At 40.2% G+C, this 25,982-nt stretch overlaps 1 protein-coding gene across 2 annotated transcripts in view; it reads right to left on the reverse strand.

Moving 5' to 3' along the window:
* Positions 1 to 5,379: 5,379 nt before the first annotated feature.
* The window catches only part of LOC126195221 (uncharacterized), a 196,770-nt gene continuing 176,167 nt past the window's right edge, over positions 5,380 to 25,982 (reverse strand). For both annotated transcript variants that reach the window (XM_049933743.1, XM_049933742.1), the window contains exon 11: positions 5,380 to 5,811. In XM_049933743.1, the coding sequence (XP_049789700.1) occupies positions 5,668 to 5,811 (144 nt within the window). In that variant the 3' untranslated portion in view covers positions 5,380 to 5,667. The remainder of the gene's footprint in view (positions 5,812 to 25,982) is intronic.

Below are 25,982 nucleotides of genomic sequence, written 5' to 3' on the forward strand. Positions count from 1 at the left end.
ACTGAAACAGGGTGACAACCAACCCTGAACACAGCCTCATTACCATACAGCTATACTTCCCTACTTACTAGTTTAGCACTCATACTATTCTAATACTTCAGAACTATTCGGCATGCCAGCCACAACCCCATATGATATCAGACACCATTTGACTACCACCAAACGTCACTGTAAGGCAAAGATGTCTTACACACTTCAGTAACTGCCACTGTATCTAACTTTAGCCTACCCATTTCCCAACTCCCCTGACCAGCACGATCTCCGGACTTGATCCCAATGGAGCACGTGTGGAGTACGGTGGGATGAGAAATGACTCATGTGACTTGTCAACCAACAACTCTTACAGAACTTCATGAGCAGGTTGATCAGGCATGGCATAATGTGTCCCCGTACAGTAATCACCATCTGTATGATTGACTGGATGCCAGAGTCATCAACTACATAGATGCCCATGAAGGCTACACCAGTAGCCAATATGAATGGTTCAGTGTGGGTCAATACCTGGTACCTCAGAACTGCTTTGATATCAGTACAGGTAATCATTTCATGTACTACATACATACTGTTGCAACAATAAAACTTGAGTAAACTGGAAATTTCTAAAATGGTGTACTAATTTTTTTTCCAGCAGTGTACATGAAATGTATTTGCAGTTGCACTTGCGACCATCATCAGCTTTATAAGGAAATGATGACAACGAAAATTTTTGCTGGAGCAGAACACAAACTTGGATTTCCCACTTCACGTGAGCGGTTGTCTTGACCACTTAGGCTATCCGTGCATGATCGATAGCCAGACCCAAACTCCCGTATACTGTCGTTTAACGCATTATGTAGTTCCCATACAGGAGAGGACATTTTAATTGAAAGTCACGACCCATTATCAGCATATATAATTGTAAGTAAAGGGATATTAGCTAGAAAAGAAACATGGCTACACATAGGTACAAATAACTTTAAGTTCAAACAAACTCTGTTAGTAGTTAAAAATGTTACTTTACAAATACTATTAGGCATTGATTGGTAACTGACATATAATTTAAAATCACACTTTGATGTTTAAATATTATACTGTAACAGTGGAATTTTTAAAATATGTAGTGCCATTTAAGATAAGTCATTCAGTAAATAACTCCACACATTACTTGATAAAATGCATTTAGTCGCTACTACCCAGGTAGTGAGTAAAGAGGGATAAACAATGGATTTTGATGAATTAAATGAACAAATAAGGACTAAAGCTTACAAATCTAATCTGCTAACTGAAGAACAATGGAATGATTTCTATATAATCTTGCTGAAGTATAGAAGTGTGCTTTCTGATAAACCAGGTCTGATTGGTGAGTATGTCTCTCAATTTAAAATAAAAGATAGTGTACTGTTTTTTTGTATGCCATATCCTATTCCAATAAGTTTAAGATCTGTAGTAAATAAGGAAATAACTTAATAGAAAGAAGTTTAAGCCTTTGTAACAATCCTGTACTAGTAGTAAAGCAAGCTGCAGGTGTTAATAGGCACAAGAACACTTAATACATATACAGAGACGGAAAGAAACAGACCTACATGTGTAGACAAATTACTAGCTAAGTTTGAGCAAGGGAAGTATTTTAGCTCAACTGATTTGACTCCCATGTAGATGAAAATTCAAGAAAGTATGCACCATTTTCATTTGATGGCAAGGCATATCAGTTTAGGGTATTCCCCTTTGGACGGAATATTCCAGTCTCGGTATTTATACAGACGCTAGATGAAGTTTTAGGTAAAGAGTTTTTACAAGTGTAAATTATCGATATAGATGATATTTTACTAGTGTCCACGACATGGGAAGAAGACTGCATTTTCTTAACCAAAACAATACACAAGATTTGTGAAAACGGCATTCCAATTAAGTTACCAAAATCACATTTTGGACGAGAACAATTCAAGTCTTAGAGCATCTAGTAAGAATCCATCAATAACACCAGATCCAGAAAGGATAAGAGTGATTACATACTGTCCTGAACTGAAAAATGTAAAACAATTATGCTCTTTCCTATGATTAGCTGGATTTTACCATCGCTACATACAGCGTAACTTATGAACGCTACCAGAGTATTGTCATTATTAAAACAAAGAGCCAAAATGAAATGGAGTGAAGGAACATCTGAGGCTTTTAAAACATTAAGCAGACTTTAGTGGATGCACCCATATTAAAACACCTTGTAATGAATGAAACATATAAATTAGCAACAAACACTTCTGAATATGATGTAGCTACAACATCTACATCTACATTTATACTCCGCAAGCCACCCAACGGTGTGTGACGGAGGGCACTTTACGTGCCACTGTCATTACCTCCCTTTCCTGTTCCAGTCGCGTACGGTTCACAGGAAGAACGACTGTATGAAGGCCTCCATGTGCGCTCTAATCTCTCTAATTTTACATTCGTGATCTCCACGGGAGGAATAAGTAGGAGGAAGCAATATATTCGATACCTCATCCAGAAACGCACCCTCTCGAAATCTGGCGAGCAAGCTACACCGCGATGCAGAGCGCCTCTCTTGCTGAGTCTGCCACTTGAGTTTATTAAACATCTCCGTAATGCTATCATGGTTACCAAATAACCCTGTGACGAAACGCGCCGCTCTTCTTTGGATCTTCTCTACCTCCTCCGTCAACCCGATCTGGTACGGATCCCACACTGATGAGCAATACTCAAGTATAGGTCGAACAAGTGTTTTGTAAGCCACCTCCTTTGTTGATGGACTACATTTTCTAAGCACTCTCCCAATGAATCTCAATCTGGTACCCGCCTTACCAACAATTAATTTTATATGATCATTCCACTTCAAATCGTTCCACACGCATACTCCCACATATTTTACAGAAGTAACTGCTACCAGTGTTTGTCCCGCTATCATCTAATCATACAATAAAGGATCCTTCTTTCTATGTATTCGCAATACATTACATTTGTCTATGTTAAGGGACAGTTGCCACTTCCTGCACCTAGTGCCTATCCACTGCAGATCTTCCTGCATTTCACTACAATTTTCTAATGCTGCAACTTCTCTGTATACTACAGCATCATCCGCGAAAAGCCGCATGGAACTTCCGACACTATCTACTAGGTCATTTATATATATTGTGAAAAGCAATGTTCCCATAACACTCCCCTGTGGCACGCCAGAGGTTACTTTAACGTCTGTAGACGTCTCTCCATTGATAACAACATGCTGCGTTCTGTTTGCTAAAAACTCTTCAATCCAGCCACACAGCTGGTCTGATATTCCGTAGGCTCTTACTTTGCTTATCAGGCGACAGTGCGGAACTGTATCGAACGCCTTCTGGAAGTAAAGAAAAATAGCATCTACCTGGGAGCCTGTATCTAATATTTTCTGGGTCTCATGAACAAATAAAGCGAGCTGGGTCTCACACGATCGCTGTTTCCGGAATCCATGTTGATTCCTACATAGTAGATTCTGGGTTTCCAAAAACGACATGATACTCGAGCAAAAAACCTGTTCTAAAATTCTACAACAGATCGACGTCAGAGATATAGGTCTATAGTTTTGCGCATCTGCTCGACGACCCTTCTTGAAGACTGGGACTACCTGTGCTCTTTTCCAATCATTTGGAAGCTTCCGTTCCTCTAGAGACTTGCGGTACATGGCTGTTAGAAGGGGGGGCAAGTTCTTTCACGTACTCTGTGTAGAATCGAATTGGTATCCCGTCAGGTCCGGTGGACTTTCCTCTGTTGAGCGATTCCAGTTGCTTTTCTATTCCTTGGACACTTATTTCGATGTCAGCCATTTTTTCGTTTGTGCGAGGATTTAGAGAAGGAACTGCAGCGCAGTCTTCCTCTGTGAAACAGCTTTGGAAAAAGGTGTTTAGTATTTCAGCTTTACGCGTGTCATCCTCTGTTTCAATGCCATCATCATCCCAGAGTGTCTGGATATGCTGTTTCGAGCCACTTACTGATTTAACGTAAGACCAGAACTTCCTAGGATTTTCTGTCAAGTCTGTACATAGAATTTTACTTTCAAATTCACTGAACGCTTCACGCAACTGTGAACTGTTCTAAGGTGAGTTGAATCCCGTGAGAGGGGAACATAACACCATAGCCTTCACTAGTAGTAGTTTAATATAAATGTTAACATACAGCTATACAGCTACAGAAAAATAATTATTAGCTACTGCATGGAGCAAACAAAAGTTTGAAATGCTGATATGGGGCTCTAAAATCATCATACTTACACATCATTACACTTTAACATCCCCTGTAGAAAGTAGGTTGCTACATAGCCAATTAATGTGATAGATATTGTCAAGTAGAATCAAATAGAAATTAACTATATAAAAGGTTCAGAAAATTAACTACCAGATGCACTGTCACGAATACTGCAAGGCATAAATGAAATTATGAGAACTGGGTGACAAGAGTTATTTTTTCCATCAATTTCTTAGCTTTAACTATACCAATGAAGAAGTAAGGAGATTATCCATAAGAATAAAACAAGTTGTAAAGATAGTAAATTTTATTATTTTAAAAATTTATGTACAAAAGTAAGGAAGGTATAAGACTGTGTGTAGAAGCGTGTCAAACAATTAAAAGAAGATATCATCCATACACCATACAAGCTGTACCCTATAGTCCCAAAAGCTTGACTTTTTTGGCCAAATACCAAAAGCAAATACGACCACCCTAATACACTGTTTAAGAAAATACTTTGTAGATATAGGTAAGGCACAAAAATTATTAACAAATAATGAATCACTATTTACAATTAACTGTTTCAAAAAATTGCCAAGCTGCAAGTTATGGTTGCATCATTTAAAGTGATTAAACTGATGTCACTCCTGTGATCACAATCCTTCAAGCAACACTTCACGAGCCCACAGGTGGAAAAACACTGTACTAATCTATTACAAGCTTCTATGCTGGCAAATAGGCTTGTCTTTGCTTTTTCTCATTTTTGTTTGTTGTATTTTTATTTTTTGTGTATTTGTACAGCAAATAAAATATATCTGAGTGGGTAAATGCTACCATAAGCTACTGTTAGAGGCTACAAAGAAAATATATTATTATTACTGAGTGAAACTTTTACAGCTGATGTAACACTATGTGGAAATTGTTTGTTAACTAAATGTGAACTGATAGAAAATTGTGAACCACTGCATATATGATCAGTCGGTTCTACCATGTTGGAACTGTGATGATACATGAAGACTATGATCCTCATTTGGCAGAGCTCTCTTACGTTATGGATATTATCCTAAATTGATGGGTTTTTTTCAGTTCTCTCTCTGGGAAATTGCCAAATTACATTAAATTTTACATTACTTGCAAAAGAATCATCTGCATCAAGAAGACTCAATAGTTTCACTGCCATTCACATAATGTTATAAAAAGACTTTAATGTAAGCATAAAAATACCTCATATGTACAAAACCATACTTCTTTATGTACAGTGAAATCAATTAGAGTTACATACACACACAAAATTTCTGCCCCTACACTCCCTGCAGTTACACTACATAAAATAGCCTTTAAAAAGATATACAAAAGGAGCAAACTAACAAAGGAATCAATATTTTCTTTGAAAGATTAACTTTGGTTTCTCATGTTCCAAGAGCACTTGCCGTCAAATTCCACTTACACACGCATGCATACACTGAACTTTCATTAATAAGCACTAGATGGCAAAGGATCATAATCTTCCTCTGTTGTCCTCTTTTTCCTGCCCACATTTTGTGACTGTGATGCAGTTACACCTTTCCTCCTCTGACGAGATTTGTTAGGTCCCGCTGCAGTGCGGTATGTAATGCACTAAAGATAAAAATGACCAAAATAAGACATCTGTAAAAACTAAGATTATGCTTAAAAGATTAATAAATACATTTGGAAATTAATGGTGTTGGTAAAAGTCACTCAATTTAAAAAACCCAACCATAAAGAATCACTGGAGCACAGTGAACATAAATGAATAAGACTATAAGTTTACGCCGTAAAACTATCTTCATACAAACCTGAGAAGAATTAACAAAAATTTGAAATATGCCCTTATGTAAGTAATTGAGAAACATGATACTGTACTACTAAAACAGAAATTCAAAGTAGCAAAGAGTGGGAGAAGGAAAGAGACAAAACACTTGAAAGAATCTAATGTGGAAGATGAAGGAGAAACACTAGAGTGATGCTGAGACACAAATATGCACAGCTAAAAGACTGTCACAAATAAAGCTAACGGTCAGTAAGGCCTTCGTCAAAAATAGATGACATACACACCCCTGCGCTCAAACACACACACACACACACACACACACACACACACACACACACACACACACATGACTACACTCTCAGGCAACTTAAGCTTCAGTTGCCTGGGACTGCAGTCATGTGTGTGTGAGTTGCATTTGCGTGATTGTGTATGTGTGTGTTGTCGGCCTTACTGGTCAAAAGATATATTTGTGATAGTCTTTTTGTTATGCCTGTTTGCGATTCAGGATCTCTGCTATATGGCGAGTAACAATTTTCCTTTTCACAATATAGTTATATTCCATCCTGGATTCTCCGTTGTTTGAAATAATAGGGTGACCTTTATACTTTGGAATAAAAAGGGGATAAAGGAAGAAAGACAGTAAATATTAGGTTTTGAAAGCTTCTGATCAAAAACTTGATACAGAAAAACAATCTAACACTTATAATTTAACTTCATCTGTAAAGTTTCTCATCAGAATTTTCGAGGTCAGTAACACGTAACGAAACATTTTTGTATGTGAGAACAAAATCAACAAAGTAATGTCAAGATAAGCAAACATATGCAACTCCTTTCATGTTATACTAAGTTTTATTCTTTATTTCAAAAAAAGTCCTCAACCTTTACATAATGCTTCACTTTCTCAAGGATCTTTCCAGATAGACTAAAGTACACCACTGTTAGACCCTTCTTTAAGAACAGTATTAGGGCAGGTATTGTTAACTATTGACCCATACCACTATTAGTTTCCTTCTCAAAAGTTTTGTAAAGGGTAATATAGTTCAGAATGGTTGAGCACCCATGCAAATATGAGATTCTGAGCCAGTCACAATGTGGATTTCAGAAGAGGCTCTTCACTGAACATGTCACCTAACATTTAATCAATTGTGTTTGAAAATACGCGAATGACAAAATTTCACCAACCTATGTTTTGTGCTCTATTTAAGGTATTAATATTTTTTGGAGAATATATAGAAAGGTGATTACTTGTCAAATGTTCCATGTTTTAACATTAGAAGATGACACACAATCAAACAATTGAAAATCCAGGACGGAATAATGACAATATAATGAAAAGGACAGATTGCTACACATCATATAATGGAGAATCAGACAGGCACAACAAATAACTGCTAAACAAGTAAGTTTTCAGCCAAAAGGTCTTCTTCTGAATTACACACACACACAAACACACACACAACACACACACACACACACACACACACACACACACACACACACACACACAGATTTTCATATGAACGCAACTGATACACACATGACCACCGTCTCAGGTAGCCGCATGTTTCTGCGCGAAGGTGTGATGTCACTTGTTCTGAGCACAATTGGCTGTTGTTGGGTCTGCTGTTTCTATTATCCCATGGATGTAAATTTGATACATATCTTCTTCAGAAGCAAAACCCACTTACAGTTGGCGAAGAAACAAAACCAGTAACTGACAGATTGTTGATTTTTGCATTTTTTCAGATGATGCCTTTGACTCTCAGCACATCTGCTCTTGCTGCCAGAATGCTAAATTTTTAATTTCGAATTATTTACAAAGGAAATGAAATAAAACAAAACCACATATGCAATAAAGCAAAAAAATATTTGGAAATAGCACATAAGTCTAAAACCAGTGTGTTTTGGATATGGTATTGAATATTGTATAAAAACAAAAGTGTGCACAGTCACAGAACTTCATTATTGCTTACAAAAGTGGTTCCTGGGTTATCACCTCAGTTCATGACAATGCACAGCATTTTACAATATGTCTTTTTACTGAGGAAGAAACTGGTTCTCAGTTGAAATTAGCATATTAAGTCAGTGATTTGTTTTGGAGAGTTATTGACTGCGGTAAGGAAATTGTTTTACTATTTACCCTGCATTAAAAGCAATCCACTAAAATTATAAAACTTAGCAGTACCACAGCTGCAGTACTGTGATGTGACAAATCAGTTGCATGAATGTGTGGTGTCTTTTCTTTCGGAAATGTCCAAAAGAACAGACACCACACAGGATCCACAGCTGTGATACAGAAAAAACACCACAAATTCATATAGTTGATTTGCCTCGATGGGCAATGAATCCAAAGCCTTCAGTGCAGGTGCGCATTTACATACACCATCTAGTGGGAAACTAAAATTAGCGAGTATGGAGGACATTGATGGGAACTGCAGACAGATGGCGATAGAGGTGGGAATTTGAGTCAGCTGGAGAAAGTGCCGAGATAGTCCACACATTTGCGATAAACACTGTGTCCAATTGTTACAGTGATTAATGCAACTTCCTAGTAAGCAGGAGATCCTGGGTTCGAGGCGTTATCTGGCACACATTTTGCACTTGTCAGTGCTGATTCTTTACAAAGTACTCATGCACCCGATATCATTAGTTCCTTTCCTTTCCTTTCTCCCTTCCCCTCCCCTTGAATTTACGTAATACTTAATTGTATCTCTCCTACAAATGCAGAATGAGCAACATGCAAGAACAATATTATGAGAAGGAAAGTTGGTACTCACCATATAGCGGAGATGCTGAGTCACAGATAAGCACAACAAAAAGACTCTCACAATTTTTTGTTGTGCCTATCTGCGACTCAGCATCTCCACGATATGGTGAGTAGCAACTTTCCTTCTCATGATATTGTTACATTCCATCCTGGATTTTCCATTGCTTGATTTCAACAAGCACGAACTGTATCCGAGCAATAGTGAAGTCACAGAAGAAGAATTAATTCTGTATATACAGTTATCAATCACTATTCCTGGACCATCGAATGACATAAGTAATTTTTCTTCAGATTATTATCATCATCATCATCATCATCATCATCATCATCATGAATACATTAATTTGAGCATCACTTTGATCTTCTTAAACTGATTTAAAAATATTTTGTATCCAGATACTTCGCTACTTCTCTGCAAGAATGCTCAAAAAATACAGCAGTCCCTTTGCCACAGGAACAACAGTACTTCTTCACACACTTGCCACACAATGGTTCTGATTGCTTACCAGAACACTCAGATAAATTATTGGAAGATGACAGAAGCAAGGATGTTGGATGGGATGGTCAAAAAGTTTATGGTGACTTACACACTGACAAGAAAAGGTAGTTTAAAGCATGAGCCAATAATTGGAAGAACAGCTTCAATAAAATTCTGAGAATACATGGACAAGCATATATTGAATATAAAAAATGTTGAAGTGGCAAAATTACTTGTAACACTCCAAAAGAGATACGAACATTAGGCTTGACATATACTTTGAAGACATGTCAGAATCCATTCAAAAAAAGTGTCATCAATTTTCTGCTGGTGATGGGCACGCAGTATTTAACACAATCTGAGAAACTAAGTCATGAGATCAGAGCAGAATTTACATAATGAGTCTTGTGGACACAATTTCTACAAAACATCTAAGGAAGCTCTCTGGCAAATCCAGGATACACGGCACACCGATTTCTCTTTTGAGAAATGATATGAAAAAACATTTCTCATTACTCTTGGGATTCAAGAATGGACTGTATGATATTGGCTGGATAATTCCACCATGTTATGAGCCCTGATTCAGAATCAAAATGTTCTACAGTAAGACAAATGAAGAAAAAAGATGACAGAACCTTCATAAAAGAATTCATGGACTGCTTTCTGAAACTGGCATCACATTACTGCATGAAATCCCCTCCAAACTATACCTTTAGCCTATTTTACAATGCAAAGAACAGGACTATGGACTTTCAAGGTAAAATGAAATATGGAGAAGGTTCCGCCATTAAGTTAGGCCACCTTCAACTTGATTTCTTGATTTTCAGAGAGGGTACCTTAACTTACTTTCCCACCATAAAGACCCCTGTGATTTGTGGGATTTGTGTTGTATACATATAGGCAACTGCAGCACACAGAATGGAAAGTGCATGCAAAGCTGCAAAATTATCTAGATGAGAAAGGTCCCCAGCAGAAGTTCTGCTCAGTGTACACCATGGACTTACAGGCCGTGAAAGTAGCTCCATTTTTACATGCAAGGGCATTTTATTGTAAAACTATAACGGCTGTTCATAACTTTACAATGTCCAGTTATAAAGTTGGCATGCCATTTGTTACTGGTTTGATGAAATGCAAGGTGAATTGGTTGTATCAACTTTTTCCTCATGTACCATGGATACACTGTCAAAAGTGATGAAGGAAAATCCTGTCCAAGTCATTTTGCATTCCAATAGCTGCAAACAAAACATGATATTATCAAATGCTCTTTTAAGATTAACTTTAACACAGGAGTATTAATTACACTAAAGTTTTTGGAGAAAGGTCATACTTGGATGGAATGTGACTCAGTTCACAGTTCCATCGAGTGAATGTTTCCTAGCCAATACACTTTGATGTCTAAAGAGGTGAAAAAAAGAAAAAAAGTCGAGACCTTTCTAAGTTGATTACTTAGATTGATCCTATTGGAGCAACTATGCAGCAAGAAGTTTTTGTGGCTGTGTGACTCAATTAGACCTGGAGAGCTGTAAAAAAATAAGCTACAGTTACAAACCTGAGGGTGATACAGTACTAACAGTATTACAATTGATACCATTTATAGTAGCGTCACTTTTAAAGACGCATTGGCTATAACATCGAAATCTAATGGTTCTGCATAAATGTATCAGCTATAATGTCCAATGTTCATTTCTGTTTGTTACATATTTGCGGATTACTAATAATAATTTAATTCTTATTTTCTGACTCTTGTTTTCTGTATATCGCAAGTGTGTGTGTGTGTGTGTGTGTTAAACAGTCAATGGGAGCGTTGCTTTGAATATGTCGCAGAAAGATAGGAACCTATTTAATACTAAAGAAAAGTCACACATAAAATGGTGATTAGAAAATATGGAAACAAACTTCTGCATCATGAAGGAATGGCGCATGCCACACTCAATGATTTCTACAATTTGGCAGGACAGAGAGAGAAAATAAAGTCTCTTTTCAAACAAAGATCTTTAAAAGTCAAACAGGTGAGATCACATGAACCCAAAGATACTGAAGAAGCTTTATTTACATGGTTTAAGCGGCAAAGATCAAAGAATGTACCAATCAAAGGACCTATTCTTCAAGCAAAAGCCAATGAATTTGGGCATCTGTTGGGAAATTCAAACTTCAATTGTTCATCACCTTGGATACAATGTTTCCTTTCCTGGTTAGTAGCTACCCTGCTCATCCAGTAGCTGACAATTTGCAGTGCATGAAGCTCAAGTTTTTACCTCTAAACATAACTTCAGTTTTACAACCTATGGACCTGGGAGTTACAAAATCTCTGTAAATGTAGTACAGGAAACTAAAAGTGATGAACATGTTACAAAAAACCGAAGAAGAGAAAGAAACAGTTTTCAATGTTCTTGGTGCAATTTTAATGGCATCAAAAGTGTGGGAAAATGTCAGGCAAAAGACAACTGTCAATTGTTTTAAACATGCAAGACTCAGAGATCTTTCTTCATCATCCCACAGCGAGGGCAGCATGTTTTCAGCAACAACTGATGGTGGTGGTGATGGAGAGTAGTATGATATTCTGCATTCTGCTGGCGGGATTAGTACAAGAATTTTGTCTACCTTTGTCAACTTGTGAAACAGAGAACTTTGCCCAGGTAGACTACAGTCTTACCACGTACACAACAGCAAGCAAAGAAGAAATTGTATCTGACATCCAAAGCCAACACGACTGACGAACGTGAAAATGAACATGAAGAGCAGTTTTTTGTGGCATCACTCATCAAAACTTTCAATGCACTGAAAACTTTACAGAAATATCTCATAGTCAAAGAAGGGTTTAATATAAATGGCAATGATGAGACATTACAATGAATGCATCATCAAATGCAAAATGTGTATGCACATCTCAAACACAAAAAGCAAACAAAGATAACTGGTTATATTAAGTAGCATAGTACTCTGTAGTATGAATTACTGTATTGAATTTTAATTTAAACTAACTGGATAAAAAACTAAATAACACTGCCTTCACTGTAATTGTAGAAAACTAGGAAATTAAATTCCAATTTTAAATGTGACTGTAAGGATAAAAAATCTACTGACCAAGTGACAGCAGGTGGAAATACACAGAAAGGTATTGAAATTTGCAAGCTTTCAGAGCCCTCTACGGGCAGAAAGATTGGAGGGTGAGGAAGAGGAGTGAAGAAAAAGGACTGGTGAGGTTTAGGAGATGGGGAGAGTTCAGAAAAGTTGCCCAGGACCCATGACCCGGGGTTCTGAGCAACTTTTCTGAACTCTCCCCATTTCTTAAACCTTCACCCCTCTTCTTCGCCCTTCAGCCCTTCTACCATAAGAAGACGCCACTGGCTCCAAAAACTTGCAAATTTCAATATCTTTACATGTATTTTCTCCTGTTGCTCCTTGGCAAGTAGATTTTTTTATCCATCCAATTACATTATATTTTCAAAAACTGGTTATATTTTTTTAGAAAATTCCAATATGTTTTATTTTTTCAAAGTACGGAAGCGTAATAATAGTATATTTATTACTGATGTTTTGTGGTTATGTGTGTTGGATATTTTCAATGTGTTAGGTACAGTGCATCACATTGTACAACATTTTAAAGAAAAACATAGGAGCAAATGAAGGCCTTCATGTATTACGTACAGAATACTGCCTTTTCATTTCGATGCTGTTGATTAATTTTTGTAATACAGTAACTGGTACAAAGTTTTGTCATTCATGACTATTATACTAGACAACACTTACAGAAAGTTTCAAACACGCAAAGAGTTTTGCCTTTACACATGTCTGCTTGTGTCTGTATATGTGCGGATGGATGGATGGATGTGTGTGTGTGTGTGTGTGTGTGTGTGTGTGTGTGTGTGTGTGTGTGTGTGTGTGCGCGCGCGCGCGCGCGCGCGCCCCTTTTTCCCCCCAAGGTAAGTCTTTCCGCTCCCGGGATTGGAATGACTCCTTACCCTCTCCCTTAAAACCCACATCCTTTCGTCTTTCCCTCTCCTTCCCTCTTTCCTGATGAAGCAACCGTGGGTTACGAAAGCTTGAAATTTGTGTGTGTGTTTGTGTTTGTTATTGTCTCTATCAACGTACCAACGAATTTGTGTGTGTGTTTGTGTTTGTTATTGTCTCTATCAACGTACCAACGCTTTCGTTTGGTAAGTTATAGAATCTTTGTCTTTAGATATATTTTTCCCATGTGGAATGTTTCCCTATATATAGTAAGCTATAGGGAAAGATGTGTAACACACAATATGTACAAGAACAAAGGGGAAATAATAATAATAATAATAATAATAATAATAATAATAATAATAATGGAAGACCAAAAGTGCTCAGATTGAGAAGAGTTTAAGTCTTTCACCACTATAGTTCAAACGGTGTCTCAAAGAAGCAATGACGGAAATAAAAGAAACATTCACATTTAACCAAATCAAAGTGATCAGTAATGTGTCAACTCCTATTAATCTTAAACAGTTGGAGTCATTACTGCGCAAAATAATGTACTAAGAGAAGTTTATTCCCCAAGTGGCAGCAAACTGCACACCTAAATCAGTTGTGCAATAAGGGTGACCAAATTTTCGTAGTCGGCTGCCTATCAACGTGTGTCTGCAGCACCATCATTACTTTTATGCCTATCAATGTGTGTCTGCAGCACTCATCGTCACTTTTATGCAAGTACCACCAGGAAATCCACTTTCATTCCACTGCCCAGCACACCAATGTAGATGCCGAGTCCTGCCTTTCTACTGGCTGCGAAGCACAATTTTACCACTAGGAATCGGTTAGTTTTGCCCTGGACCAACATCTAAAATAAACTGTGGACAAACTCCTGCAGACCTTACATGTGGGCCAGGATATTGTCCCATGACCTGGCCCTGCAGGAAATTTTATCTGTGATACAGAAGGGTTGAAAAGAGCTTGCTTCCAGCCAACCTGACTTGGCCTTTTTCAATTATTTTGCATTGTGCTACTGGCTTAATGTCACAAAGAGTGTCTTAAAGTCTGCTACGGAGGTCTCTGAATGCCGGGTTGCTATTCCTCCCCCATTCCAGTCCTGAACCCTCCAGCTCCTTCATGCTTCCCAATGGAGAATAATAGGCTCGAACATTTTGACATAGTGGCATGTCTACTGGCCTAGCAAAGATGCCAACATCGAATGCATGTGCATTCCTATTGTGCCTGCTCCTTCAATTAGGCTGACCCTGCACATTTCTCGACATGGCTCCACTCTGACGACACATGGGAGAGGATCCACATTGATTTTGCTGGGTCATTTCTGGAAGTTATGTATCTGCTGGTGATTGATGCCCTCTTAAACTTCCCTTATGTGGTGTGGATGCCATGAACTACCACACCTGCTACCATCTGTGTACTCCTGTTGATATTTGCCACTGAGAGCAGGTCATACAACCTGATGTGAGAAAACGGTCCCCAATTCATGTCATCATATTTTCAGGCCTTCTGTCACCACAACAATATCAAACACCTGACCAACACCCCATTTTGCCCCACCTACAAGGCAGAGCCCAAGGGGATGATCCATACTTTTAAAACACAGATGCAGAAGGCCTTGCAGACCTCATGTAGTAGGAGCCACTCCACAGCTTCCTCACCCCATATCGGCACCCCTTGTCAACCGGGTCAGTCAGGGTGAATTAGTGCATGGGCACAGGCATCACTCCCTGTTAGATCTCCTGCATTTCTTGCAGCATGCCAAGCCTGTGTACATCAATTTTGAGGGCAATTTTGCACATTTTGAGCTTCACTTCTCTGCCAGTCACTGGTATGATCTAAGTATGACCTCAGAGCTCAGATGACAGGCACCATTCATTCCACCTAAGCCATAAAATACAGTTGGTTGCACCCTGTTCCTACAACAGCTGTCAAAACCGTTTCTTCGACACGCTGAATGAAGACTATAAGAATATACACTGAGTACACAAGATGATCCTTCCTATCCCCTGCTACCATTTTCCTAATGAGACAATGACCAATGTGAAGTATTTGAGACAAGTTGTGTTATTTTCCATTATTTTAATTACTAGAAAAGCAGATAACAATAACTTCTACAAGTTTCATTTCCCAAGTCTTATTAAAAAAGAGAGAATATGATGATGATTGTTGTGACTCGCCAATCTTTCAAAGTGCCGCCGCGCAGTTACGCACATCCCTACATGCGGCGCTGTCTGCCAGCCATGCAGCAGCAGCGCCACCTAAGCGGCCAGCCAGCCAGCGGCTGCTAGGCTTGGACTCAGTTATGATTTGACTGTTAAAGTGTACACACGTCTTACTCTGTTTACTTGATCTGTGACTTTCATGTAGTGCGTCTTCCTTGAAATATATTTGTTCAAATTGAAGTTATAACAATTGGTGACGAGGTAGTGATTTTTCTTTTCCATCGTTGACCCACATGTTTCCATGGCTACTTTAGAGCAACTATTGCAAGGTCTCATAGAATAGCAAACGCTTCTCACAAATGCGATTCGTGATTTCGTCGCGGCATCAAATGTGGAGCGTCTCTCATCGTTGTCTATACCTACTTTTCCTCCTTACGACGAGACGGCGGAAGACTGGTCTGATTATGAAAAACGTCTTCGACAGCACTTCTTGGCATTTCATGTCGCGGACGAACAAACATGTAAGCCTCTGTTCCTTTCACGGATTTCACCTCTAATGTATCGGTTGTTGTTGCAGTTGGCTCCTTTGAAAGATCCTGCATCTTTGTCCTTTGCTGAAATGTGCTCACTTCTGTCAGTCTATTTTCAAAAGCAAACACTTGTGGTAGCCTCTCGTGTTGCCTTTTATCATTTTTAAAAACAACCAAATCAATCTTATTGCACTTTGGCTGCTGAACTTCATGGCCTCAGTAGAAAGTGTAAATTTGTTACTGAAGTTCACAAAGAATCCTACACCGATTCCATGGTATGGGATGCTATTATCCGATCAGCACCCGACAAAGAAGTTAGGCAACGTGCCCTTCAGTTCGCAAATCTGACTCTAGATGAAGTCCTATCCATCACTCAGTCTTTTGAAATTTCTCACGCCGCTGGAGCGCAAATAGAGGAATGGGGCGACGTCGGGGAAATACAACCTCTGTGCGATGTTGACGAAGTGTGTGGCGTGTCCACGCCGGCCAACGTGGCCACTATCATCAATTCTCAGACGTATCTTCAGTTGGGTTCTCCAATCCTGTCACCTGTCACTAGGCAATTACGGACCTACAATAAACAGAAGATTTCTCTCTTGGGACAATTTGATGCTGAGGTATCTTACAAGTCTGTCGTTCACACTGTTCCCATATTTGTCGTCGACTATAGTAACGCGGAGAATCTTCTTGGTTTTGATGCCTTTCGCGTTTTTTGGTTCTCCATAGATGACTCTGTCAATATCGTCTCTGATGCTATTCCTTATGCTCAATTGGATTCCTTGTCGACGACATTTTCGTCCCTTTTTTCTCCTGGGTTACGCCGTGCAAACGACTTTGAAGCTCATATCACGCTCAAACCCACTGCTCGGCCTAAGTTTTTTTGGGCTCGGCCCATTCCTGTGGCCCTTCGTGATCAGGTCAAATGGGAGCTGGATCATCTCACTGCTTCAGGGGTCTTGCTTCCTGTCAGTTCCAGTGAGTGGTCCTCTCCTGTCGTCGTCGTTGCTAAGCCAAATGGTGATATTCGTCTCTGTGGCGATTTCAAAGCCACTGTAAATGCTCAATGCCTTATCGACACTTACCCTATGCCTCGACCTGAAGAATTGTTCACTAAACTTGCTGGAGGCCAATATTTTCTAAACTTGACCTGTCAGAAGCTTATCATCAACTTCCTCTCGACGCTGCTTCCCGGCAGTTTCTGGTCCTTAACACGCCTTTTGGCCTCTATCAATACCAACGATTGCCATTCGGGGTTGCCAGCGCCCCTGCTCTCTTTCAGCAATTCTTGGAACAATTATTGCTCACTGTCCATGGGTGTATAAATTACCAGGACGGCATCGTTGTCACTGGCTCCACCACTGAAGAACATCTTCAGAATCTCCACACACTTTTTCATGTCTTACAGACTGCTGGTATTACGTGTAATCTTCAGAAATCAAAATTTTTTCAGGCGTCTATCACATACTTGGGGTTTCAGCTCTCTCGGGATGGTATTCGTCCACTTCAGCAAACTGTCGCTGCGATCAATGCCCTTCCTCGCCCAACATCTGTTAAGGAACTGTAGGCCTTCTTGGAGAAAATAGCATACTATCACAAGTTTTTACCGTCTGCTGCTTCGGTGGCTCAGCCGTTGCATCGCCTGTTGCATAAAAACGTGCCTTTTCACTGGTCCATGTCATGCGATGCGGCTTTCCAGAAATTGAAGATTATGCTGAAACAGGCCCCGTGCCTGGCTACTTATCGACCTGGCCAACATCTTGTTCTTGCCACGGATGCTTCTCAATATGGGGTCAGTGCAGTCCTTGCGCCCCGTTTTTCTGACTGTTCTGAACAACCCGTTGCATATGCCTCCAAAACGCTCACGGATGCCCAACAAAAGTATTCTCAAGTTAAAAAAGCAGCTTTGGCCATTACTTATGCTCTTCATAAGTTTGGTGTTTTTCTCTATGGATCCAAATTTCATCTTGTTATGGATCACAAACTGCTTGTTTCCTTGTTTCATCCATCGACGTCACTTCCCGACAAGGCTGCACACCGCCTCCAGCTTTGGGCTCTTTACTTGTCTCGTTTCAATTATGAGATTCATTTCCGGCCGACGGCTCAACATGGAAATGCTAATGCACTGTCTCGCCTTCCCATGGGTCCTGATCTGGCATTCGATAGAGACGCACTTTTGTGTTTCCACCTGGATGTTGCCGAGCAGTGGGTTGTGGACGGGTTCCCCATCACCGGGGACCGGCTGGCGGCTGCTACGGGTTCTGACCCTACCTGGGTTTTACGCTGTATTCAGAAGGGTTGGCCAGATCGTCCATCCGCTAAGACTTCTGATCCGTTGCAAAACTACTACACTTTGTATTACCACCTCACGGCTAGGGATAGTGTTATCCTCCTTTCCACCGACAATGTTTCGCCGCGTGTTGTAGAACCTGCGTCTTTGCGTGCGTCGGTCTTGCGCCTCCTTCACAAAGGGCACAGGGGTGTCTCTCGCACAAAATCTCTGGCACGCTGTCATGTGTACTGGCCTGGCATTGACTCTGACATCGCACACATGGTCGCTGACTGCGGCCCTTGTGCATCACAGGCCGCCACCCCGAAGTCATCTTTGTCACTGTGGCCTTCGCCTGAAAAGCCCTGGGAGCGTATTCATGCTGACTTCGTGGGACCTTTTTTAGATGCTTATTGGCTTCTCGTTATTGACACCTACTCTAACTTTCCTTTCATTGTCCGTTGCAAGTCGCCTACCACCGCGGCAAACCACCAATGCTCTAGCTCGCATTTTCTCTTTGGAAGGCCTTCCCTCTACTCTTGTTACTGATAATGGTCTGCAATTTGCCTCTCCCAATTTTGCGGATTTTTGTGCCCGTTACGGCGTCATGCACGTCACGGCCCCTCCATTCCATCCACAGTCAAACAGTGAGGCTGAATGACTGGTCCGCACATTTAAGACTCAGATAAGGAAACTCCTGACTTCTTCTGCTGATGATGCGCTTCTCCAATTTCTAGCTTCTTACCGTTTCACCCCCATGGGCGACCATAGTCCAGATGAGCTCTATATGGCCAACAGTCCCGCACACTACTTCATCTTCTGCGGCCTTCCACCTCACGGCCGCGGGTGCTTTCGCTTGGCCGGTTCACTGCCGACGACCTTGTATGGGTATGGGGATATGGCAGGCAGCCAAAATGGAGTCCTGGACGCATCTTACAACACCCTGGCCAACGCCTGTATGAAATCCAGATGGACACGGGTGTTGCAGTGCGTCATTCGGACCAGCTTTGGCCTCGTGTGCCGGCAACGCATGTTCCGGATGCCGCTACACCACCTTCGTATCTACCTGACGCTCGGGATACTGGAATCTCTCATTACTCACAATGCAGTCCTCTCACCATCATATCAGTGCCAGCACAAGAACTGACACCACCAGGAGACGTGCCCATGCAGGAACCAGATGACCATCATCTGTCGGTGCAACTCTGCTCGCCTCCTTCTCCTACGGACACGGACACATCGCCTATGTCTCCTGTTATAACAACCGGACTTACCGCAACGGGCAGATTGGTGCACGGGGCCAAAGCAGATTCGACCCCCACATCTCCTGTCATCTCGACCCGTTATCATCGGGGACACTTCCGTCCGTACGGGAAGCTTCCTCCTCGAGACTTTACGGCCAGTCAAACAACACCTATGGACATTAGCAATCTCCAGGCCACCTCCATCAAGAACTGTGCAAAAACTTCAAAGGGGGAAATGTGCTGTGACTCGCCGACTTTCAAAGTGCCACCGCGCAGTTACACGCGTCCTATAAATGCGGCGCTGTCTGACAGCCATGCAGCAGCAACGCCACCTAAGCGGCCAGCCAGCCAGTGGCCGCTAGACTTGGACTCAGTTAAGAATTGACTGTTAAAGTGTACACACGTCTTACTCTGTTTACTTGATCTGTGATTTTCATGTATTGTATCTTCCTTGAAAAATACTTGTTCAACTTGAAGTTATAACACCTTGCCCTGGCCATCTGGGTTGTACAAACCTGAAACTGAGTCCATGCAGCTTAATCCATCGGCAGAAAAGTTCTAACAACCCTCCCACCCGCTTCTTAAAGGAACGGGCAGAAGCTTGGACATTTCCAGCCCTGTGTGCCGATTTCAGGGGGAAGGGATTTTTTTATCGATAATTCAGAGTCACCTACAGATATTATTATCTAGATTGGACACAGAGTATTCCACTCAATTCAGTGCCAAGAGACCACAATCAATTTTGAGGGCAATTTTGCACATTTTGAGCTTCACTTCTCTGCCAGTCACTGGTATGATCTAAGTATGACCTCAGAGCTCAGATGACAGGCACCATTCATTCCACCTAAGCCATAAAATACAGTTGGTTGCACCCTGTTCCTACAACAGCTGTCAAAACCGTTTCTTCGACACACTGAATGAAGCCTACAAGAATATACACTGAGTGCACAAGATGATCCTTCCTATCCCTCGCTACCATTTTCCTAATGTGAAGTATTTGAGACAAGTTGTGTTATTTTCCATTATTTTAATTACTAGAAAAGCATATAACAATAACTTCTACAAGTTTCATTTCCCAATTCTTATTACAAAAGAGAGAAGATGATGATGGTGCTACTGCTGCTAATGATGATGATTGGTTTGTGGGGCACTCAACTGCGTGATAATCAGTGTCCGTATAAATTCCCAACCTTTGTTCGGTCCAATCTCACCACTTTCATGAATGATGTGAAATGATGGCAACAACACAAACATCCAGTCGTCTCGAGGCAGGTGAAAATCCCTGACCCTGGGACCCCATGCTCAGGAAGTGAAAACGCGACTGCGAGACCATAAGCTGCGGACAAAAGGGAGAAGAGCTGTTTCTACCTGAGTGACACTCATTGTCAGTATGGAGCTGGGAAAACACCTTTTTATGACTTATCAAAAATCAGTTCTATAAAGAACCTTTACTGCTGATACTAATTTTGATGAAGATCATCAGCCACCTGGGATATGTAAATGATCTGACCTTTGTAAAAGCATGAGACAAAAAGCTCTACAATCTTCAAACTCAATAATGTACCTACAAGACCATTTTCAATGGCAGTATCTGAATGAAGCGTAATGTTCAGTCTCACTCTACATAATCCATAATGAACATAGGAACTTAGTACACAAAATTTCAACATTGTTCAGAAGAATCGATGTGTTGATATTACAATGTACAGATTCAACTTTTTGATACTTATAAAATGTTGAACAACTTCACTGTTAAGAATCTGAAATGTTTGTGTTTAATAATTATGAATAATAATTATAGTTATTTATGGTTATGTACAATAATTATGTATTATTTATGGTTGTTCAAAGCAGAGATCCAACAGAAAAATATGTAAAGACTTATTATAGGTTAAGTGAACATTTTAGAGACTTTGACACGTTAAGCCACAATATTCGGAAATGGCAGCAGTCGAACAAGCAGGCCGATGACCAACAGAGTGTGAGAAGCAGCAGACAGCATTTCAATAGATCAGTGAACAAGCAGATGGGCAATGCTTCCAAGGAGAACAATGACCAGCACAGTTTGTACATCAGCGGTCAATGCTCCAGGAAAGGTTATTATACTGAACTCATGTGCTTGATGTATCTGGTGATTCGGAGGAGTACAACAGGGCCTTGCCCGACCACGCCAGCATAGAGGTAAAACAAGGAAAACTGGCATATGTGTCAACATTGGTCATGTTTCTGCCCAACATGAGAAGCAAAGATCAACAATCGAAGGGTCAGTCACCGCCCTAGAAACTTCGCAACATTGGCAAAAACACCGAATAAATACCTCCAACAAACGGGCATGAGGTGGTCCTTTGAGGGGAGAAAGAAGAGATGAAGAAATGTCTTGGACCGATGGTTAGTCAGCGGGCGTCATACTTTGGTGCAGGGACTTAGCCGCTACGCTGCTAGACAGAATAAAATGTCAGTACCATACCAAAAGGTCAACAAGGAACATGCCATTCCAGATGTTACCAGAAAGAAGTTCGTATGGCACTTACCCAGACGGCTGGTGAGGACAAAGGGACTGCAGCCTCACCAAATGGGTCACCTGTGAACCTAGAGGTTAACGAACTCCGGCAGAATATGCTAAATCTGAGGGTCGCTGGTTCAATTCTGTGACAGAGCACTGCACCATACCATAGCCATTTGTTAATAATGCAAAGAGCGAATTCACATGGAAAGAACCCATTCCAACCACCCACCAAGTGTCGCTTCCCTCCCGCCATTCCTGCCAAAATAATTACCTTTACTCTCCTCTGTCACTGATGCTCTATATCTAGTGTCACAAAACCCTGACTCACTACAGAACTATAGCCGACTGCACATGAACAGCTGTGCTTCATCACAATAAGTTCAATCTTTCATCTCAATACTGATAGTTATCAAACAAATAACCAATGCACAATAACATTATTTGCATTAAAAATCTTGAAAACTGTACACATAACTTAGTTACAAGACCAAATCATCCAGCAGTATCTTTCACATTTAGTGCAATTTAATGCATCATATGGATAAACATACAAGATAATTGTGTACAACTTATATCATGCAAATTGTGTTGTAACACATCACTTTTGCCCAAAATCTGCCTAACCAACGAATGATGACTGTGACAGTTAAAAGTATTTTTATTAGTTAAGTAATTTAGAATCCTAAACATTTTGGAAGTTATTGTTATTGTTTGTGGGTGTAAAATGGTATGGATGGGTGCAGCATATCTTCAAGGTGGGATGATGATGATGATGATGATGATGATGATGATGATGATGATGGCAGTTTTACTGAACACTGTGGTACTTGCTGATCTGGCAATCATTCCATGCAGCAGTGTACTAGCTTGGAGAAGCAGAGGGCGTCATCGAGTAAACAGTGTACTGAGAATGAAGATGACATAATGGTAAAAACAAGATATACTGTCATTCTCGATCAAATAGATGGTAGCATTTAATGATTGTACCTCAAGCTGTCTTTGTGACATTTCACATTGACCTATAAAGCTACAGTACTATAAAGAATCACTGATTTGAGATCACGAATACACATCACATTAAAATGAGAAGTGTTGTACTTACGAGATCTGTTCAAAAAATTTTGGAACATTTATAATTTTGTGCCAATGGTGTGTTGGAGCAGAATGCAGTTGGCATCCCTGCACACACTTGTGTTTAATGTATAACTGCCACATACATCATTGTATGTCTGTTAGCTATTGTTCAGTGCTGTATTGAGTAGAGCATTATCTCACACAGTTTGCAAATTTCGAGATAGTGGAGTTAGAGTAGCAATGTGTCTGCATTAAATTTTGTGTGAAATTCAAGAAGACCTTTACAGAGGCACTCCAAATGATGCAGGAAGCCCACGACAACAAGTGCTTAACCCATACTCGATGTTACAAATTGTTCATATGGTTTAGAAACGGCTGGACAGAAGTTAAAGATGACCCTTGTTCAGGACGTCCTTCAATGTCTACCGACAATGCTCCTCGTAGGAATTTCTATGAAAGTGTGCGTGCCAATAGAATACTGACTGTCCAAGAGATTGCAGAAGAATGTAACGTTTCAGTCAGATTGCGTCACGAAATCCTGACACAGCATCTTGGAATGCATCATGTTGCCACAAAGTTCGTCCCACGGCTCATGAGTCAAGGCCAGAAAGACATTCACCTCGCAATCTGCAAAGAGCTTTTGGATCACGTAAATGAGAATGAGGTGTTCCTTAAGAAAATCATCACTGGTGATGAGATGTGGGTCTATGGTTATGATGTTGAGACCAAGGTTCAATCTTCACAATTGGTAGGGAAAGGTTCTCTAAGACCAAAAAAAGCTTGCTAGGTCAGGTCAAATGTCACAGCAATGCTGATAGTTTTCTTTGACTTTGAACAATTAGTTCATCATGAACTTGTTCCACAGGGACAAACTGTTAACCAATAGTATTATTAGGCTATGTTATGATGCGTGTGAGAAAATGTGAGAAGGTAACAGCCTGAAATGTGGTGAGACAATTCATGACTTTTGTAGCAGTATAATGCACCCACAAATTCATCCCTTTTGGTGCGTGACTATAGCACAAAAAACGAAATCACTGTGCTGCCTCATCCTCCTACTCTTCAGACCTTGCCCCTGCAGACTTTTTTTTTATTTCCAAAGTTGAAAACCCCGTTGAAAGGACGAAGATTTTCAAAGATAGACGAGATAAAAGAAAATTTGTAGACAGTGCTTCGTGCCATCCAGCAAGAGGTGTACCAAGACTGCTTCCTGAAGTGGAAATGGCATTGGGAGCAGTGCATGAACTGTGGAGGACAGTATTTTGAAGGAGACCATGCACAATAAGTAAAAGGTAAGGATAGAAAAAATTTGTGGAGAAAGTTCCGGAATTTTTTGTACAGACCTCTATTTGAAAATTAGATACTTGAATGTACTCTTGACCTCCTGTGACAACTGGAGAATATTACTAATGAAGTCCAAGCTTTTCAAAATAAGCGGTCATGAAGAAATAACATCAGCAAATTAACAGCCTGAAGTTAATAGCTCACAAACAGAATAGCCGGCTAAAACCAATGAGCGCTGCAAAAGACAGTGAGTACCTACCAAAGTTTAAATTAAGAAGCTCAGTCCAAGTTGAACATAATATCTTCAACAAATAGATTGGGCCATGTTACAGAACAGACGAATGAAAAGGCAATAAGTAGTTGGAAAGTATTCCATATGATACTACAGTCTGTTGATGTGCTGTGATCTTCAGTTCGAATATGGGTTGACACAGCTCTTCAAGGTAATCTGTACTGTGCAAGTCTCTTTGTATAATTACTGCAATCTCCATCCATTTGAATGTGCTTACTATAATTGAGTCTTGGTTTCCCACCCTAATTTTTACGCTTCACACTGCTCTCCTGCACCCAGTTAACTAGCCTTTAAACATGGAGTATTAAGAATTATGCATGAAGAAATTATTTTTCATATTGTTATACAAAAACACACAATAACAATGAACTCCGTCCATAAATAGCCACACATGAATAAACCATGAAATTATCTCAACAATAATACAGGAATGAATAAACGCAATCAAACTACAGTAGATGCAATTCCATTGCACACATTTCATGTGTTTTTCATCACTTTCAGTGAAACATAACTAAAATAATGTTCAAAAGTCCATTACCACATAATTTGTGTGATTACTAGCCAGGAATTCATAGTTACATGAGAAGTTTTCACACGCATGTTACATTCCCTTTCACTCACAATCAAAATGAAAAATGAACCTGGACACTGAGAACCCATTGACAGCGATTCCCAAGGTCAGTGAGCTCACCAGAGATAGCCACAACTGAGCAACAATCATAACAACAATAACTCAATCCACTTCTTCACCTTTCATTAACCACTTATGATCAACTGTTTACGAAGCAGAATCTCAGACAGATTTGTAACAAAATACAGTTCCGCACTGTCGCCTGATAAACAAAGTAAGAGCCTACGGAATATCAGACCAGCTGTGTGGCTGGATTGAAGAGTTTTTAGCAAACAGAACACAGCATGTTGTTATCAATGGAGAGACGTCTACAGACGTTAAAGTAACCTCTGGCGTGCCACAGGGGAGTGTTATGGGAACATTGCTTTTCACAATATATATAAATGACCTAGTAGATAGTGTCGGAAGTTCTATGCAGCTTTTCGCGGATAATGCTGTAGTATACAGAGAAGTTGCAGCATTAAAAAATTGTAGCGAAATGCAGGAAGATCTGCAGCGGATAGGCACTTGTTGCATGGAGTGGCAACTGACCCTTAACATAGACAAATGTAATGTATTGCGAATACATAGAAAGAAGGATCCTTTATTGTATGATTATATGATTGTGGAACAAACACTGGTAGCAGTTACTTCTGTAAAATATGTGGGAGTATGCGTGCGGAACGATTTGAAGTGGAATGATCATATGAAGTTAATTGTTGGTAAGGCGGGTACCAGGTTGAGATTCATTGGGAGAGTCCTTAGAAAATGTAGTCCATCAACAAAGGAGGTGGCTTACAAAACACTCGTTCGACCTATACTT

This window comes from Schistocerca nitens, chromosome 7 (genome assembly GCF_023898315.1).
Source record: "Schistocerca nitens isolate TAMUIC-IGC-003100 chromosome 7, iqSchNite1.1, whole genome shotgun sequence".
In the NCBI taxonomy this organism is placed as follows: Eukaryota; Metazoa; Arthropoda; class Insecta; order Orthoptera; family Acrididae; genus Schistocerca; species Schistocerca nitens.